This window comes from Rhineura floridana, chromosome 1 (genome assembly GCF_030035675.1).
Source record: "Rhineura floridana isolate rRhiFlo1 chromosome 1, rRhiFlo1.hap2, whole genome shotgun sequence".
Taxonomy (NCBI): domain Eukaryota; kingdom Metazoa; phylum Chordata; class Lepidosauria; order Squamata; family Rhineuridae; genus Rhineura; species Rhineura floridana.
Genome location: NC_084480.1, coordinates 191,509,292 through 191,527,173, shown reverse-complemented (window position 1 = coordinate 191,527,173; position 17,882 = coordinate 191,509,292). Strand labels below are relative to the sequence as shown.

General features: G+C 44.5%; 1 protein-coding gene across 5 annotated transcripts in view; it reads left to right on the top strand.

Moving 5' to 3' along the window:
• Positions 1–17,882, top strand: part of CDH18 (cadherin 18) — a 560,265-nt gene that overhangs the window by 497,187 nt on the left and 45,196 nt on the right. For all 5 annotated transcript variants that reach the window (XM_061589856.1, XM_061589839.1, XM_061589822.1 and 2 more), the window contains one exon: positions 891–1,027. In XM_061589856.1, coding sequence (XP_061445840.1) covers positions 891–1,027 — 137 coding nt within the window. The remainder of the gene's footprint in view (positions 1–890; positions 1,028–17,882) is intronic.

The following is a 17,882-nucleotide window of genomic DNA, read 5'->3' as shown; positions in this document are numbered from 1 at the left end:
AGTAATCTTGTTATTTCCTGTTGTTAGTAAATAAATACTTATTTGGTTTACCAAAGGCCTGATTCTCGGCTGGGGGAATATACAGACCAGAAGGTAGGGCAAGGTAATTACCAAGGCTGAACAGAAACTGTATCTAATGGTGGCAGCAGTGGAGGGAGATATTGTAACAAGTAAAGTATCCAGAGCAACCCAGAGTTGTATGCTTTATATATAAAGATACAAAGGGGGTTGGGAACAGCATAAGCACTCAGTCACAAAGTAACCAGCTATAGAGAGACTCAGGCAAAGTCTCTGGGAGTATTGGTTACAGGACGTGACTGGTGGTGTTGCCTAGCAGTGGGATCTAGTGAGATCTGTGCTAGAGCAGAGTGGAGAAAACATAAAAACAACGATCCTGACTGGTGGTGTCCCTGGTGGTGCCTAGGGAAAGGCAGTAGCCACAAGCAGGTGGGAACCTGACAGGGAGAACCAGGGAAGGACATCACACAGTCCTATAACATCTAGAGGACACTACCTTAATGGTGGGAATGAAAGCACTGGTTTCCCTTGGCAGGCTCTTCATTTCAGAAGTGATGTGTTTAAAGCTGCCTTGTACTAAAGCAGGCAAACAAACCCAGAATTGTCTGTTCTCAGTAGCCTATAGGATCAAAAGCTGCAGAGAGTCTCCCCCAACCTCAACCCTGACATTGGAGATCATTTAACAATGAAAATTGCCAGGGATTCAAGATGGGAGTTCTGCAGGCAAAGCACGTGCTCTTCAACTGAGCTATGGCCTCTCCCCTTCTACAGTTTAGATTTCAATAGTTGAGAAAATGTCTTATTGCTAAATGTTTTGCCATTTTGTTTTGTTTTTTAAATGTTAAGTTTTAATTTTTGTTTTTCCTTCTTAGATATTTCATTGACCACAATACAGGAGAGGATACGTATTTCACCATTGATGCAAACACTGGGACCATCAAAACTGCCAAGGCCTTTGACAGAGAAGAAACTCCTTGGTACAACATAACAGTTACTGCTTCTGAAATTGGTAGGTAACAAGTTCTCAAGGTTAAAAAGTCCATGCAATGCTCACATGCAACAGGGAAGGATTGCTTGATAGAGGGGAAATGGTTGTGTTTCAAAAATCCATATAATCTCTTCAAAATTACTTACTTACTTATTTATTACCATGTTTTCATCCTCCCTTTCTACCACCATGGAACTTGAGGCAATATACATAGTAGTCTCCCATCAGACACTGATCAGACTCAGACCTGCTTAGCTTCAGCAAGGTAGTGCCCTCATGTGCCCTCAACCATACCCTGGGAGTATTTTATTTTATTTTGCTAAATAAGGTTTTGGAGCACCTGTGGGCTGCTGTGGTCAACCTATGGCTGTGGTTAGGACAAAATGTTGTTGTCAATGAGTAATTACCAATAAAAGTGGCAGGCCCACATCTCCTCCTCTTTCTCACATTAAATAATGCAAAACTCATCACAGCTTAGGAATTTCCCCACCCCCATAAGCAGCAGCCAGTAAAGTGAAGCGGGGATAACAAAATGCTCAACATGACAATGCCACATGCCATGGTTGTTTTGCCACCACACCAAAGAAGACTTGTGACACAAATATGGAATAATGTTATATTTATTAAAATATAACACACAATCAAATTAAATTCAGCCAATTAATCAAATATAAAACACTTCGGGCAGGTGAGGCTAAACCTAAATGGGAGGGAATACTCCCTCCCATTCTGAAGGCAAATAATTCTCCTCAGAGTGTAACTCCCCAGTCAAGGATGTGGGAGAAATCCTCCCTCCTTGCTATTGGAGTCAGGTATGTGGTTCCAACCTCTGCATCCTGGCCCTGCTGTACATGCGTTCACCATGATGCGTAAGCCAGTCCCACAAGGACACTCCCCAGATCCCCACCAGACATTAAGCCCTGATGGTTCCCTAGGGAGTGCCCTTTAACAGAATGCCTCAACCGCCTCAATTTTAACCCCAATATACCTCACCTGCCTGAATTCCATGCCACAAGAGGGGATCAGCTGAAGCTTGGTCCCCTCAACCCAATGAAAACAAACCCACAAGACCCAACCTAAGATCCCCCAGCAAAAAATCACACCCACGCTCTGAGAGATGAACCCCATCATCTTGAAACAAGTGTGGAGAATGGAACTTAATCCTAACATGAGGAATGAAAGCCCCACCAAGAAACAGAACCAATTCCCTAACTTTTCAATTGGCCCACTTTCTAGACCTGTCAATCCTATTGGGGTGAATTGCACCCCTCCACACCCTTCTCACAAGCATATCAGACCATACTAAAATGAGATTGGGATGAGAATGAATGAGCCATGTGAGATGATGAGTGACCTTGAGCAGCAAATCCATATCCGGTCACTGCGCCAAATCATTCTCCCTCAAATGAATTAATAAGACATGAGGCTGGCTAGCCGAAGACATGATTCGGCACACCAAGGGCATCAATGCATCCATCAACATACCCCTCTGAGCCTCCCAACTAACTGTAGCTTTGGCAGAAAGCTTCAGCTGCATCCCAGCAACAATCGAAGAGGCCCTCCCGTGGGCCCAAAATAAGATAGAATGGCCACACAGGACGATCCTCACCAGGACTGGAAGGCTCCGCACACCTAAGGAAAACAGAAAACAAAATTACTTAGAATTATTACCTGACATAAGACTTGAAAGTGGAAGAAGGCCACCTGCCAATTGCCTGGATGTCGCCAACACATGGCCGCACCCATCTGAAATGAATGCAGCCCATAGACTCCAGCATAGCAACCACTGGCCAACAAGGCCTGCCGAACAACAGCCCAAAATTGAAATTGAGTCAGGGCAGAACCATCCGCATGTATGAAAAGAAAATGTTGGCCCACTGGCCTAATAGACAGAAATTGACACATTACAGACACAGGGCATAATTCACAGACCTGGCAACTGCATAAAGAGACAATACTGCCACGGCCATTCTGGTCGGTCTTAGAGACTCTTAGGGAAAACCTCACTACGTCAGCACCTAGCGTGCAATCGCCAGAACATAAGGCCCGGTAGAACACATCGCGCTTAGAGGGGACCAATACTTCACTATGGCGAAAGGCACCATAGAACATTGTCAGAGTTACTGCGGTGAAAGGTGCAACTCATACAGAGATAAGCATAAAGAATGTCACAATGCCAGGATCTGGAGGAGGACATCGGGCGTGATTGGCCTCCTCCGGTCAGTGGACCTGCAAGCAGAATACAACCAACCCTCAATGTCAGGCCCGGATGTGACTCAGGAACCGGACCAACGATTGTAGTTAATTCGTGTTTTATTAGGGTAATGTCCAAACAAAGACTGCGTTTTCTCATGAAGCAATACAGGGATACAGGTCCTGCGGCATTGGGAGAAAGTTGACAGAGCAAGGGACTTCTTCCCGCCTGTTCTTTAAGAAGGGGCCAAACGGGCACGCAATCTTTCGCTCCTCCTTAACTGCCCCTCAGGTACTGCCCGCCTTCCCCCCTTCTCTCCTGTCTTTTCAGCTGTCTGCATGTGCGCAGTGAGGGGGGAAGCATCACCCCCTCCTCTTCTGAAGTTTCCGATTCCAGGATGGGGGATAGGGGAGGGGCTGATGGTAAACTGCCTCCCCGCTTTTCGGCTGTGAGCAGCCCTCCCTCTTCCCCCTCTTGCTCTGAGCCTGAAAGAGGGGGAGGCGTGAGAATGTCCAGGGAGGGCTCAGGCTCCCCGTTGCTAGGTGACCTTATCACTGGCAGTTCCTCTGTTTCGTCTTCGCTCCAAAGGGGGGAAGTTCCTCCCCCTTCCCTCTGCCATCCATCCGAATGCTCTTGTCCCAACTCTCCGGGATCCAGCTCCCCGGGATTGGGACCCCAGCTCTGCCTTCCAACACCATCCCCCCTCCCAGACTGTGCCCCCCTCCCCTTGTCTGGCTTGGGACGGTGGGGAAAACGTTGATGGAAAAGTTTTACCAATTCTGGAGCATGCACATCAGCTGCATCTTCCCATGATCTGTCAGCCACCCCATAGCCTTTCCAGTGAATCAAGTACTGCAGCTTGTGGCGTCTGATCCTGGAATCTAAGATCTCCTCAACTTCAAACTCAAGCTGCTCATTTACCAGGAGTGGAGCTCCGGGAGGTTCCTCCGGCCGTAACTCACTGGGAGGGGCGGCTTTCGTTAAGAGGGATCGATGGAACACAGGATGTATTTTAAACGTGTCAGGCAGCTTCAGTCGGTACGCCACGGGATTGATTTGAGTTTCTATTTCGAAAGGACCCACCCTCTTGTCTTGTAATTTTCTACATTTGCCCGGCATCTGGAGGAAGCGGGTGGACAGCCATACCTGGTCTCCCGGTTGAAGGGGGGTCCTCCTTCCTGTGCAGGTCAGCAACTCGCTTGTACTCCATTTTGGCTTCGTTTAACTGCTGTTTCAGTATCTGTTGTGCCACTTGCAATTCCTTAAGGAAGTTCTCAGCTGCCGGTACCAGCATTCCTTCTGAGCTGCTTGGAAAGACTTTAGGATGGAATCCATAATTAGCGAAGAACGGGGTTTGTTGAGTGCTGGAGTGCAGAGAATTGTTGTAGGCGAACTCTGCAAAATGCAAATATGATACCCAGTCAGTCTGTTGATAGGACACATAACTTCGTAAATATCTTTCCAAAACGGCGTTCAAGCGTTCCGTCTGCCCATCTGTCTGGGGGTGATCGGCGGAGGAGAGTTTTAATTCTGTCTGCAACTGTTTCCACATTGCTCTCCAAAATTTGGCTGTGAACTGAGTTCCTCGGTCTGAGACTACGCTGTTTGGCAATCCATGCAGCCGGTAGACTTCTTTTATGAATAACTTGGCCGTTTCTTTAGCCTCTAAGGCCCCTGCACAAGGAAGAAAGTGTGCCATTTTGGTAAGTAGATCCACCACTACTAAGATGGCTGTCATTCCTTGGGACTTGGGTAGATCAGTTATAAAATCCATGGAGAGGTCCTTCCAGGGTTCGTGTGGGACAGGCAACGGTTGTAACAGTCCTGCTGGTGTCCCTGTTTGTGTTTTTGTCCGCAGACAGACAGAGCAGGACTTTACATAACTCTCAATATCCCGACACATTTTAGGCCACCAGAAGTCCTTGGCTACGTTCTGAATGGTTTTGTAAATCCCAAAGTGTCCCGCTGTAATGGAATCATGACACTGGCATAGGATTCTGAGCCTTAATTCCCCTTCTGGCACATATCTGGCGGTTTTGAACCATAACAGTCCATTTCTCCAGTGAAAGGTTACTTCTGAGTCTTGACCTTGTCCCGTCTCCTGCCCATATTTTAGCATGTCTGCATCTTCTTGTTGTGCCTTTTTGAGTTCCTCTTCCCATGAAGGCTGGCATACTCCCAACGTTAATTTCTCTGGCGGGATTACGTACTGAGGCTGGTCCTCGGATTCACTTTCTTTGTATTGTGGCTGTCTGGATAAGGCATCCGCTCTCTGGTTTTTGGCTTGGGCATGGTAAGTAATCTGGAAGTTAAACCTAGTGAAGAACTGGGACCATCTTATCTGTCTCTGGTTCAGCTTTCTGGCTGTTTGGAGGCTTTCAAGATTCTTGTGGTCGGAGCGCACTTCAATTCGATGAGAGGTTCCCTCTAGGTATTGTCTCCAGTTTTCAAAAGAGTCCTTGATGGCCAGCAGCTCCTTCTCCCAAACTGTGTAGTTCTTCTCTGCAGGCTTTAACTTCCGAGAGAAGTACGCACAGGGGTGCAGCTCCTTCCCTTCTTGGTCTAATTGTAGCAGGACCCCCCCGATGGCAAAATCTGAAGCATCTGCTTCCACTATGAAAGGGCGGTTCGGATCAGCAAAGCGCAGAATGGGCTCAGTAGCAAACCTTCTCTTCAGCTCCTCAAAGGCCTCGGTGGCGTTCTGTGTCCATTGAAACTTCTTCTTCCCCCTTAAACAGTCAGTCAGAGGAGCTGTTAATTTGGAAAACCCTGGAATGAACTTTCTGTAATAATTGGCAAACCCCAAAAAACGTTGTACATCCTTTTTGGTGACAGGTTGGCCCCAGTCCAATATGCAGCTTACTTTCCCTGGGTCCATCTCCACACCTTCCGCTGAGATTCGATATCCAAGGAAGTCTAGAGACTTGAGGTCAAATCCACATTTCTCTAATTTAGCATACAGGTGATTTTCTCTCAGTCTCTTCAACACCGTCTTCACATGCTGGTCGTGGTCTTCCTGGTTCTTTGAGAACACCAGGATATCATCTAAGTAACAGATTACACACGTGTCCAACAAGTCTCTAAACACGTCGTTCATGAATTTTTGAAAAATTCCTGTACTTCCACAAAGCCCGAACGGCATGACCAGGTATTCATACTGTCCGTAAGTGGTCAAGAATCCTGTTTTCCATTCATCTCCCTCCTTCATTCTGATCAGATTGTACGCTCCTCTCAAATCCAACTTCGTGAAGATTTTTGCAGAGCGCAGTCGGTCCAGCAACTCTGAGATCAGGGGCAGCGGGTAGCTGTTGGGGATGGTGATCTGGTTCAATGCGCGATAGTCATTACAGGGTCTGAGTTCCCCCCCTTCTTTTTCACAAACAATAGTGGCGCTCCAGCAGGGGATTGTGAGGGGCGTATGAATCCTCGCATCAGGTTTTTATCCAGGAATTCCTTCAGGGCCTCCCTCTCATTCTCTGTGAGAGAGTAGATTCTCTCTGATGGGATGCTGGCTCCTAGCACTAGATCAATCGCACAGTCGTAAGGGCGGTGGGGGGGTAAAGTCTCTGCCTCTTTTTCATCAAACGCATCTTTGAATTCTTCATACTTTGGCGGCAGGGTCACTTGCTCGATCTCTTGCACTGCCCCCGCTAAGGTGTTCTTGATTCCTTCAGGTTGACAGTTCTCCTGGCAATACTGTGAGGTGAACCACACCACCGCCTCCTTCCAACTTATTTTGGGTTCATGCTTTGCTAGCCAGGGCATTCCCAGAATCACCTCAAAGTTCGAGAGATCTGACACGTATAGCGAAATGAACTCTTCGTGCCCAGGGATTTGAAGTTTCACTTCCTCCGTGGCTTGTGTCACCCCTCCTGACTTCAGGGGTCTCCCATCGATAGTCTCCACAGCTAGGGGAGCGTCCAGTTTCCACCGGGAAATTCCATGACGCTTGACTAACTTTGCATCAATAAAATTTGTAGAGGCTCCACTGTCAATTAAGGCAGTGGAATTAAACACCACTCCTCTGGAAGTTGTAATCCGAATAGGCAAGACCAACACCCCCTTTGATGGAGGTTGGATCGTTGGGGGGCCTTTATACAACGCTGCCCCCAGTCCACCGGCCTGCACGTGGACTGGGTGTTCTAGTTTCCCGACGGCTCGGCTTTCCCCCCTTTCAGTCCACAGTCTCTGGCCACATGGCCCGGCTTTGAACAATAAAAGCATAAACGTTCCCGGCGTCATCTTTCCTTTTCTTCTTCCAACAGTCTTGGCCTAGCCCCTCCCTGTCCCTCAGTTGCATTACCTGCCATCCCTGCAGTGGGAAGGGTCTTGTTGCGGGATGCCGAGGCTGAGTATCTTGGGACCTCCTGCTTCCTTTCCAGGCGCCTTCCTTCCATCCGGTGATCTATCTGTAGGCATAGCCGGATGAGCCCTGGTAGGTCAGCGGGGGGGGGAGGTCCTGGCCAACTCATCCAGGATTTCAGCATTTAATCCACTCCGGTACATAAACATCAGGGCGGCGTCATTGTAACCAGTTTCCTGGGACAGAATTTTAAAAGCATTAGTGTACTCGGAAACAGTCCCTTTAGCTTGCTTCAGAGCGCCTGGTTGCCGCGCTACTGTTTCAGCCCTTTGCGGGTCTTGAAACATCTCGGTCATCTCCTGTATAAATCCTCTGTACCTTCCTAAGACAGTATCCTTTCTCACGAGATACGGAGTCACCCATTTTGCAGCTTCTCTCTCCAGGAGGCTAATCACGAAAGCTACTTTAGCCCCATCGTCTGGAAATTCCGTGTGCCTGACATCCAGATATAACTCACATTGATCCACGAAGGTTGCCAACTGATCACTTTGTCCCGCGTATTTTGGGGGCAATCCAGTGGGAACCTTTACTACGGCAGCTGGAGGGGCTGTTCGCATCTGGTCTATCGTGGCCTTCAAGGTTTGATTATCCGTCTTCAGCGCCTTGACTGCTGCTAGCAGGGCTTGAACATCCGTCTGCAAATCAGCTACCTTAGTCCTCAGGAGTTCCACTTCTTCCGTCTCAGAAGTGGGGTTCGTCCCCCCCGCTGCTCCCTTTGATATCTTGTCCCAGTCAAGTGAAGAGAGCGTTGAGGGTGATTTAGGTGGCTCTGTCAAGCTGTCAGGCCCAGGATGTGACTCAGGAACCAGACCAACGATTGTAGTTAATTCGTGTTTTATTAGGGTATTGTCCAAACAAAGACTGCGTTTTCTCATGAAGCAATACAGGGATACAGGTCCTGCGGCATTGGGAGAAAGTTGACAGAGCAAGGGACTTCTTCCCGCCTGTTCTTTAAGAAGGGGCCAAACGGGCGCGCAATCTTTCGCTCCTCCTTAACTGCCCCTCAGGTACTGCCCGCCTTCCCCCCCTTCTCTCCTGTCTTTTCAGCTGTCTGCGTGTGCGCGGTGAGGGGGGAAGCATCACCCCTCCTCTTCTGAAGTTTCCAATTCCAGGATGGGGGATAGGGGAGGGGCTGATGGTAAACTGCCTCCCCGCTTTTCGGCTGTGAGCAGCCCTCCCTCTTCCCCCTCTTGCTCTGAGCCTGAAAGAGGGGGAGGCGTGAGAATGTCCAGGGAGGGCTCAGGCTCCCCGTTGCTAAGCAACCTTATCACTGGCAGTTCCTCTGTTTCATCTTCGCTCCAAAGGGGGGAAGTTCCTCCCCCTTCCCTCTGCCATCCATCCGAATACTCTTCTCCCAACTCTCTGGGATCCAGCTCCCCGGGATTGGGACCCCAGGTCTGCCTTCCGACACTCAAGGACCTTCCTGACCCTAAAATCTGCAGAATGATCCGGCAATCCCTGTGCCTTAGAAATAAAGGCCAGCGCAGATAGGTGTCCAGCGACAGTTGAAATGGAATTGTTTTGCCCTTTTAAATATAACATAAACTGCAACAGATGAAATACAGGAATAGGCCACGCAATAGGCAGAGCACTGCCGGTTCGGAAAGCCTGGAATATTTCAGAGGCACGCTGATACGCTTTTTGAGTGCTGGGAGCAAGTGCAGAAGCAATGGCAGCCCCAACATCTAATTGCCAAGGCTCCAAAGGAAAGGTGATACCAGGACCAGGTCCAGAGCTGCTCTAGGTGCTAGCTCCCAGAAGGGCACCATCTGTAAGCAGGAAGAGCATAAGCAACATAATTCTGTAAACCTGGGACATGCCGAGCAATGAATAATATTAAAACGCAAGCATTGCAAGACAAAGGCATGCACTAAGCGCATAACACGAGGGGATTTAGAAATTTGAACATTTACAACGCACACTGTGGACAAATTGTCACACCAAAAACATACAGTGTGATTTGAAATGCCAACGGCCATATATAAACCGCTACCACAATCAGAAAAAAATATGAAAAGGTCATATCAGAAGTAAGCCCAGAGGCTTGCCCATTGGAAGGCCATCTCCCAGCTCTCCACTGAGATCTAAAAATTACACCGAATCCAAGTCCTCCAGCAGCATCAGAATGTACCTGGAGTTCCGCTTTTAATAATACCTCGTGCCAAAAGGAGAGACTATTAAAATCCTCCAAGAAAACTAGCCACTTTTGCAAGTCATCTTACATTCCTGCTGTGACCCGAATCAGATGGAAACGAGAGCAAACTTCCTTCATGGCGTCACAGAGACGCCTAAGGAATGCGCGACCAGGGGAAATGACTTTAGAAGCAAAAACTAAATGGTCTACAAATTCCTGCAACTAAGCTAGTGTGATCTTCCTCAAGACAATCGCTGAACGAAGTCGTTGCCGCAGGGTGAGCAACTTGTTTTGGGGTAAACTGGAAGACTGAATAATAATATCAAAATCATGTTTGTGTTTCCCATATTTCTGTTGGTATTTCACAAAAAGTATTTCTTCAGTGAAACTTCAAGCGTTATTCTGATGCTGGTTTCAAGCATCTATAGCTACCTAAGTTATTTCCTCACAAAAGGATGTTCTGGAGGAAACTACTGAGATTGAGACAGAGAAGAGTCTCCCAAATGGGTTCATGGGGTCTGAACTGGCAGTGACTGACCAGGAATGATACCTTGGGGTCATAGTGGATAGCTCGATGGATGGCCCAGTTTGCGGCAGCTGTAAAAAAGGCAAAATCCATGCTAGGGATTGTTAGGAAAATAATTGAACATAAAACTGCCAATATTATAATGCCATTACACAAATCTATGGTGCAACCACATTTGGAATACTGTGTACAGTTCTGATCACCTCACCTTAAAAAGAATGTTGTAGAGTTGGGAAAAGTTTCAGAAAAGGGCAACCAAAATGTTCAAGGGGATGGAGCAACTCTCCTTCAAGGAAAGGTTGGAATGTTTGTGGCTTTGTAGTTTAGAGATAAGCTGAGTAAGAGGTGATATGAAACAAGTGTATAAAATTATGCATGACATGGAGAAAGTGGATAGAGATAAGTTTTTCTTCCTCTTACATAACACTAGAACTTGGCGCCCAATGAAGCATAATGTTGGAAGATTCAGGATGGACAAAGAAAGTGCTGCTTCTTATAGTGCATAGTTAAAATATGGAATTCACTCCTACGAGAGGCAGTGAAGACCACCAACTTGGATGGCTTTCAAAGAGATTAGACAAATTTGTGGAGGATAAGGCTATCAATGACTGCTAGCCATGATGGATATGCTCTACCTCTGTGGTCAGAGACGGTATGCTCTTGTGCTGAGTTCCTGCTTGTGGGCTTCCCAAAGGCATCTGGATGGCCACTGTGATAATAGGATGATGAAGTAGATGGGTCATTGACCTGATCCAGCAGGTTCTTATGTTCTTAAATATTGCTTAGACAATTTTTGGTAGAGAAAGGCCGGATGTCAGGAGTTTGAACTTTATCAATCAGAAAGTTGATACCTCATCTTCACCTACTGCATTCAGACACACTTCCACAGTTGGTGTGCTGTTATACCCCTAGTTATGAAGCATCAACAGGTATAGGCTTGCAGATATTCTAGGATGTACATGATTAAGTTACTAAGAAATAATCAAAATATGGAAGAAAATACTAGTAGTTATTATAATTACAATGACAATGATGATGGTGGTTTATTGCATTTATATCCTTCTCTTCCTTTCACCCAAACCGTGAAAAGCAGTGTATATGATTTTCCTGCCCATTTTATTTTCACAACAATATTGGAGTAGGTTAGGCTGCAAGGTAGTGACTGGCTGAGTGGGAATTTGAACCTGGATCTCCCCAGACTTCGTCCAGATAGGGATTGGTGATCTGTCAATTTCAGTTTCTCATTTTTCCAACCCTTAGTTCAGTTGTCCACATTTCCACTTCATGAAAATTTATCAGCATTTTGCTGCGAATTTCTCCCATTATGCACATTTGTATACAATTTTGCCTGACATACCCATTTTTACAAAGCAACTTTCCCTAATATAATACATTCTGGGGTATTATTTTCATGAATGTATGCCTCTTTACACACACTTTGTCCCAGCACGTGTATTTTTGTACACATTACATAGCTAGAGAACTGCATTGCCAAATTTGGCAAAGTTTTCATTTCAAAGGATGGCTGTATTTCTGTTTATGTATTATTTTGGAAAATGCAATTAGGTAGGTTTGCCTTTAAATGTATTTATTTATTACATTTATATACTGCCCCATAGCTGAAGCTCTCTGGGCGGTTTACAGCAAATAAAAACAATAAAAACAAATATACAAATTTTAAAACAAAAAAAACAATTTAAAAACACAATTTAATTTAAAAAAAAACAATTTAAAAACTCATAAATAAGAACTGAATCAGATTTTATTCCCATTCCTTGTCCAACATTCTAAGTCAGTCTTCCCCAACCTGTTGCATTCCAGATGTTGGACTCCCAACTCCCATCAGCCCCATCACCATGGTCAGGCATCAGTGATGATGATGGGTGTAGTCCAAAATATCTGCAGAGCACCTAGTTCAAGAAGTCTACTTTAACCACATAGCAGTTCAATAACAGTTTTTTCACTGTTCAGTGTATTTCATGTACATTGTTGATCAGTATGCAGCAACTGCAAGTCCTCTTGGATGAAACAGTTTACCTTGACCCATCCCTGTCTGGGTCCAAGTCTGGTTATGGGACTGAATCGGCCTTGGTCGCCCTGATGGATGACCTTTGTCAGGAGAAGGACAGGGGGAGTGCAACCCTGTTGTTCTTACTTGATCTCTCGGCGGCTTTTGATACCATTGACCATGGTATCCTTCTGGGCTGACTTAGTGAGATGGGTATTGGAGACACTATTTTACAGAGGTTCCGATCCTATCTCCAAGGTCATTGCCAGAGAATAGCATTGGGTGACTGTCTTTCGGCCCCCTGGCAGCTGTGCTGTGGGGTGCCACAGGGTACCATCTTGCCCCCATGCTGTTTAACATCTATGTGAAGCCCCCGGGAGCAGTCATCAGGAGCTTTGGGGCAAAGTGTCAACAGTATGCTGATGATACCCAGCTCTATTTCTCCGTAACATCTGAATCAGGAGAGGCCATGCAAGCCCTGGACTGCTGCCTGGACTCGGTGGTGGGCTGGTTGGGGCCAATAAACTGAGTCTGAATCCTAGCAAGACAGAGGTGCTATGGCTTGGTGGTTCCCGAGTTCGGATAATTGGTCAGTTGCCTGCTTTGGATGAGGTCATATCCCCTCTGAAAGAGCAGGTCCGTAGCCTGGGAGTGCTCCTGGATCCATCTTTGTCACTAGAGACCCAGGTGACCTCAGTGGCTAGGCCAAGTTCAACGTTCTAGTTTTGGTGTACAAAGCCTTATACAGCTTGGGACCAAGATACCTGAAAGACCATCTTACCCCTTATATACCCAGTCGATCGCTGTGCTCTGCAGGTGAGGGCCTCCTGCAGATACCATCTTATCAGGAGGTTCGTTCTGCACAATACCGGAAAGGGACCTTTTGTGTGGCAGCACCTACCCTGTGGAATTCCCTCCCTTTAAGCAGGCAACATCTCTGCTATCTTTTCGGTGCCTTTTAAAGAATTTCCTCTTTCAACAAGCCTGTTAGGCTGAGACCTATCCCAGTCTGAGTCTGTGTTAGAATTGTTTAATGTTTTTAATAATGTTTTAACCCTTTTTTAAAGTTGTTTTTTAATGGTTTTAATGCTGTTTTGTTTTAATGTATTTTAAGATCTGTTTTTATGATGTTTTAAGGTGTTTTTAGCGCTTTGTTTGCTGCCCTGGGCTCCTGCTGGGAGGAAGGGCAGGATACAAATTAAATAATAAATAAATAAATAAATAGAGAGATAATGGTCTTGCCCCCTGAGTTCATGAAGTCCGAGCCAGAGGCTTTCTGACTTACTGTTAACTGTCACACGACAGCAGCTCTTATCTATATATTGGGGCTGCCATCACTTTGAGGTATGTGACATTTAAAGTATCCTCACTAAACTAAAGATTAAGACCAATATACTATTTTTGGAGTCCTCAGCTAATAACCTATGAAATTAAATGTCAAAAAGCTCCTTACATTTTTTATAAGGCCACTTAGCAATCAGAGTAAGTATGATACAGATATATAAAATAAATTATCTGAGATCTATTTTGTTCCAGAGAGTAGTTGATGATGAAATCCTGTATCCATTTATGTGAGAGTAAACTCCTTTGGACTTAATGGGACTTTCCTCTGAGTAGATGTGTATAGGATTCCTCTCCTTTACATTTTTTTTACACATATTCAGTATTTATTTCACTGTTCTATAAAATGGGCTTAGGAAAAAGAAATGTGGTAATAATGGAGTGCAATATATTTTATCTGTAAAGAGCAAAAGTTTGCTGGTATATTTTCAGACACTGCCACATGTTCTTAAAAATAAAAGCACACTTTTTACTTATGGGCTGGAAATATTAGTAACGTGCTCTGTCCAGAGGTAATGTAGGAGCCATATTGGGGCAGTGGGCTCAGTAATAGGGATGGCAATTTCACTAAAATCAAACTTGGCACTGGACATCCTGAAAATTCACACATTCACAATCTTTGCAGACCAATCCTGGATGCTGAGAGCTTCCATGGCTTTTCCCAACACCCGATTTTTTTTAAAAAAGCATCAATTATAATGATATTGTGTATTCCTTTTAACTTCAATCAATGGCGTGTTCATGGCAGCCACTAACATTCATTGTTAGCCATTAACATTCATTCATTCATTGTTTCCTGTAGAATTTCTTTAGCAACCTGGAAAGAAGGTGGGCAGGCTGCTGTGCAAAGCCGTGCAAAAGCCAGAAAGAGCGAGAGAGCAGCTTTCTCTCTGCCCAGTGCCTCGCAGTGGAGTGCTAGACTTGGACGGGAGAAAACAAGGAAGGAGATCAATCTCCAGGGAGAATTCTCCTGATGTGGTAAACAGAGAGGAGACCAGTGGGGCATTTTAAGACCCCTAAAAGCAAAAAAAAAGGGGTGGTGGTGCACCAAAGAGACCACAGAAAAGCCTGAAAATACTGCTTTAAAAAATCTTAATCTCATAACTCACGTTGACAGGAGAACCTTGCTCCTAAGTTGGAAAGTCGTCATCACCAAACATGCACTGCACATTTTATTGTCTTATCAAAACTATTATTTGATTAACATATACTTTCAAAACCATTTGGAGGCACTGTTCTTTTGCATCTAGTTTAAAAACAGTGAAGAGTGGTAAATAAAGAGATCTAACCATTTGCATTCCATTTCTCTATCTACTAGCTACAGGTGGTAACCATTTTCATACTGCTTCCCTTCTTTTCTGTTTAGATCCATGCAGCCCACTCCTATTTATACTTACTTAAAAATCAGTCCCATTGGCTTCATTGGGGTTTACTACTAAGTATGTGTGCACATAATTGCAGCCTCAGTAGCCTTTAATCACCATAAGATGGTGTCAGGCAAGATGAGTGGGGAAAGACTATAAAAATAATAATGGCTGATCTTTCCTTATTCGCCCATCATATTTCCATCTGCGGTTCACTACTACTAGATAATGGAGTCTTTGCAGTTTAATTTATAAGGGATACTACACACAAGGACTGCATTAATACTATGCATAGGTATTTTTATGAAGACATCAAACTGATCTTTATAGTTATTTCTGCCCTTGGGATTGAGCTAATACTTTGAACTAAGTAAATTTCTACAGTAAACTACAGTTTTATAATTAACCATTAAGAGTTCAACCTCTGAGACCTAATATGGGCTGCGCAGTCTGTTCACACAGTGTTTTTATTTCCAATGCAGAGTGCTTTCAGCTATAATTTAGTCCTAATCATAAACAGGTGTACAGCAAGACTGAGCTTTAATTAAGATTTAAAAGCCTCATTGGAGCTTTATTCGTAAAGCTGCATAACTAGTGCTAGCTAGCTACTGAAGGGAGTGAAGGCAGAGGAGCCGTCTGACGTAGCTGTTTTGCAGAAATCAATCTTGGTAGCATCAGACTTCTCAATACCATCAGACTTCAGTGTTGCATTCCTATAAATTATTTATTTGGTATAGTCACATGAGTGCTACATTACAAAAGGACACTAAGAACAGTGATGCCTTCTATTGAAATAAGATTGTTTGGAGTGCTGATGTAATGCTGTTCAAAACAGCAAATTTTCCACAGTTCTGTCTACCAGATTATGTATGCATAGTTGCATACACAGACCTATAGAAAATATGGGGCATAAAGCGGCCAAAATTAAGCACTTTTCTACCTTGTTGATTTCAGCGGGAGAGATTTAAGCATATTGCTGCCTCCACTTCAGTTGAAATCAAGCACTTGGCTTTGGCTAGACTTGGTTTTATATCAAATATTTCATTTGCACCTTTACTCTTGTCATGCTCCCTCTGCACAAAAATGAGACAGACAAGAAATGGAAAATCAAACCTGGGATTGGTCAAGGAACAAGTGCAGTGCTCAAACCTTTGGGCTAGTGTGCTTTTGTCACCTCTTATTTCTCTGAAGACACATGACCATATGTTGCACCATCTGCAGCTCTTTGATAGCCTCTTCTTGGAAACCATTTGCAGTCACAAAGCAACTCACTGAATATGGGGAAGACAAAACAGGTGGCTCAGCACAAGGCCATCTCTCTTGAGCAGCAATCCTAGCTTGCAGTGTTCAAACCAAGTTTAAAAGACAAAAGAGGTTTGGGAGATTTGATGCCAGAACAATTAAAGAATTGACACAATGGAAGAGACTCTAAAGGGTCCAGAAAGGAGAGGTTCCCTTTCAATATAAGGTTTTGGGTTTTTTTGTCTGTGGGTTTCGTACCAAAATGTGTTTCCTATTTCCTATCTACCTCATCTGTGCCTTGCTCAGTTTAAAGAAGCTGTTACTAATGCAGTTTCTTATCTTACGGACCCTAAAAATCTGTATGATAGTCATGATTACCCAAAGAATACTCTGAAATGAAATCGCATGATACTGTCTTGCTTCTAAAGTCAAGCAGATGTAGCCCTCTAAGCTGCATCTCTGGAAACCATTTGTTAGGCATTCTGAACTGTTTACAGAACAGTGAGATACAAATTAAATAAATGAACCAAATAAATTGAGGCTACATTTGGGTGCAATGCTGAGCCAAACTATAGTTTTAGTATTAGCTGAAAAAGTCTTGGGCTTGTGAGCTCCCTTTTCTCCTCCATCACAGCCTCAAGGAGGCAATCAGAACCTTTTGCTTCCATTTAAAACTAACTGGTTTGTCATTATGTACAAACTCGGAAGAACCATGGTTAGGCCTGACTATGGTTTAGGGAAAGAAGCTAGCTTCAAACTAAAGTTTTGGATTTTATCCAGGATCTGAAACCATAAACTGTAAGATTAATGATGGATTCAGGTTTGCACATAACAAACCACAGTTAGTTGAAAATGGAAGCAAAAGCTTCCAATTTACTCCTAGTGCCCACACTGGAGGGGAAGGGGGAGTGCATGACCCCGAGAGTAGGTCCTGCTGTCTTATCACTCCCTTTGCTGCAGCAAGGTGGAATGGCAACTAAGAGATAATAGTTTAGAGATAGAAAGTGTGTGTCAGATTGTAGCCTTTGACAATCAAATATAAATAAAAGGAGCTGTTGCCCTGACCTCTCCTCAGTACTAAAGGTTACTCAAGGCAACATATTTGGTAGTCTCTCATCCAGACACTGATCAGACTCAGACCTGCTCTATTTGCAAAAAAATAAATAAAATCAGATATAATTCCCAGTTATTTATTTATAATACACTTATATTACAGTGTCATACCAAAACAGGTTTGAGTAAACCAAAAAAGTGCTATAAAGTATATCTATTTACCCTATGAGAAAAGGGGGAAAATAGCTCTGAAATGTCTATACAGAAGAACATTATAAAAGCAGATCTTCAGCAATAGAGGTATAAATTGATTGTTTGCAAAGAGCTAGCCGGGACATTTCTTTTAGACTGCTTTTGTTTGTTTCCTAAGATGCTGGACTACCAAGCAGAGGCTGTACAGAACAAGTGCAAAGGAAAAGGATCTGAGGCAACAGATGCCTGAAGTAGGAAAATGTCAGATTACCACAGGCTTTATTAAGCTCTGACTGTCTGAAATGCCAAAGTGTAAGAAAAATGACCACAGGAAAGGCAGCTACCTATACACACAGCTTTGATCTCCAGCTATACTTAGGGAAAAAAAGGTTTGCAACAAGTGTATAATTTTACAAGACATTGAAAATCCTCAAGGCTATAGCTATGTAAGCAACAGGC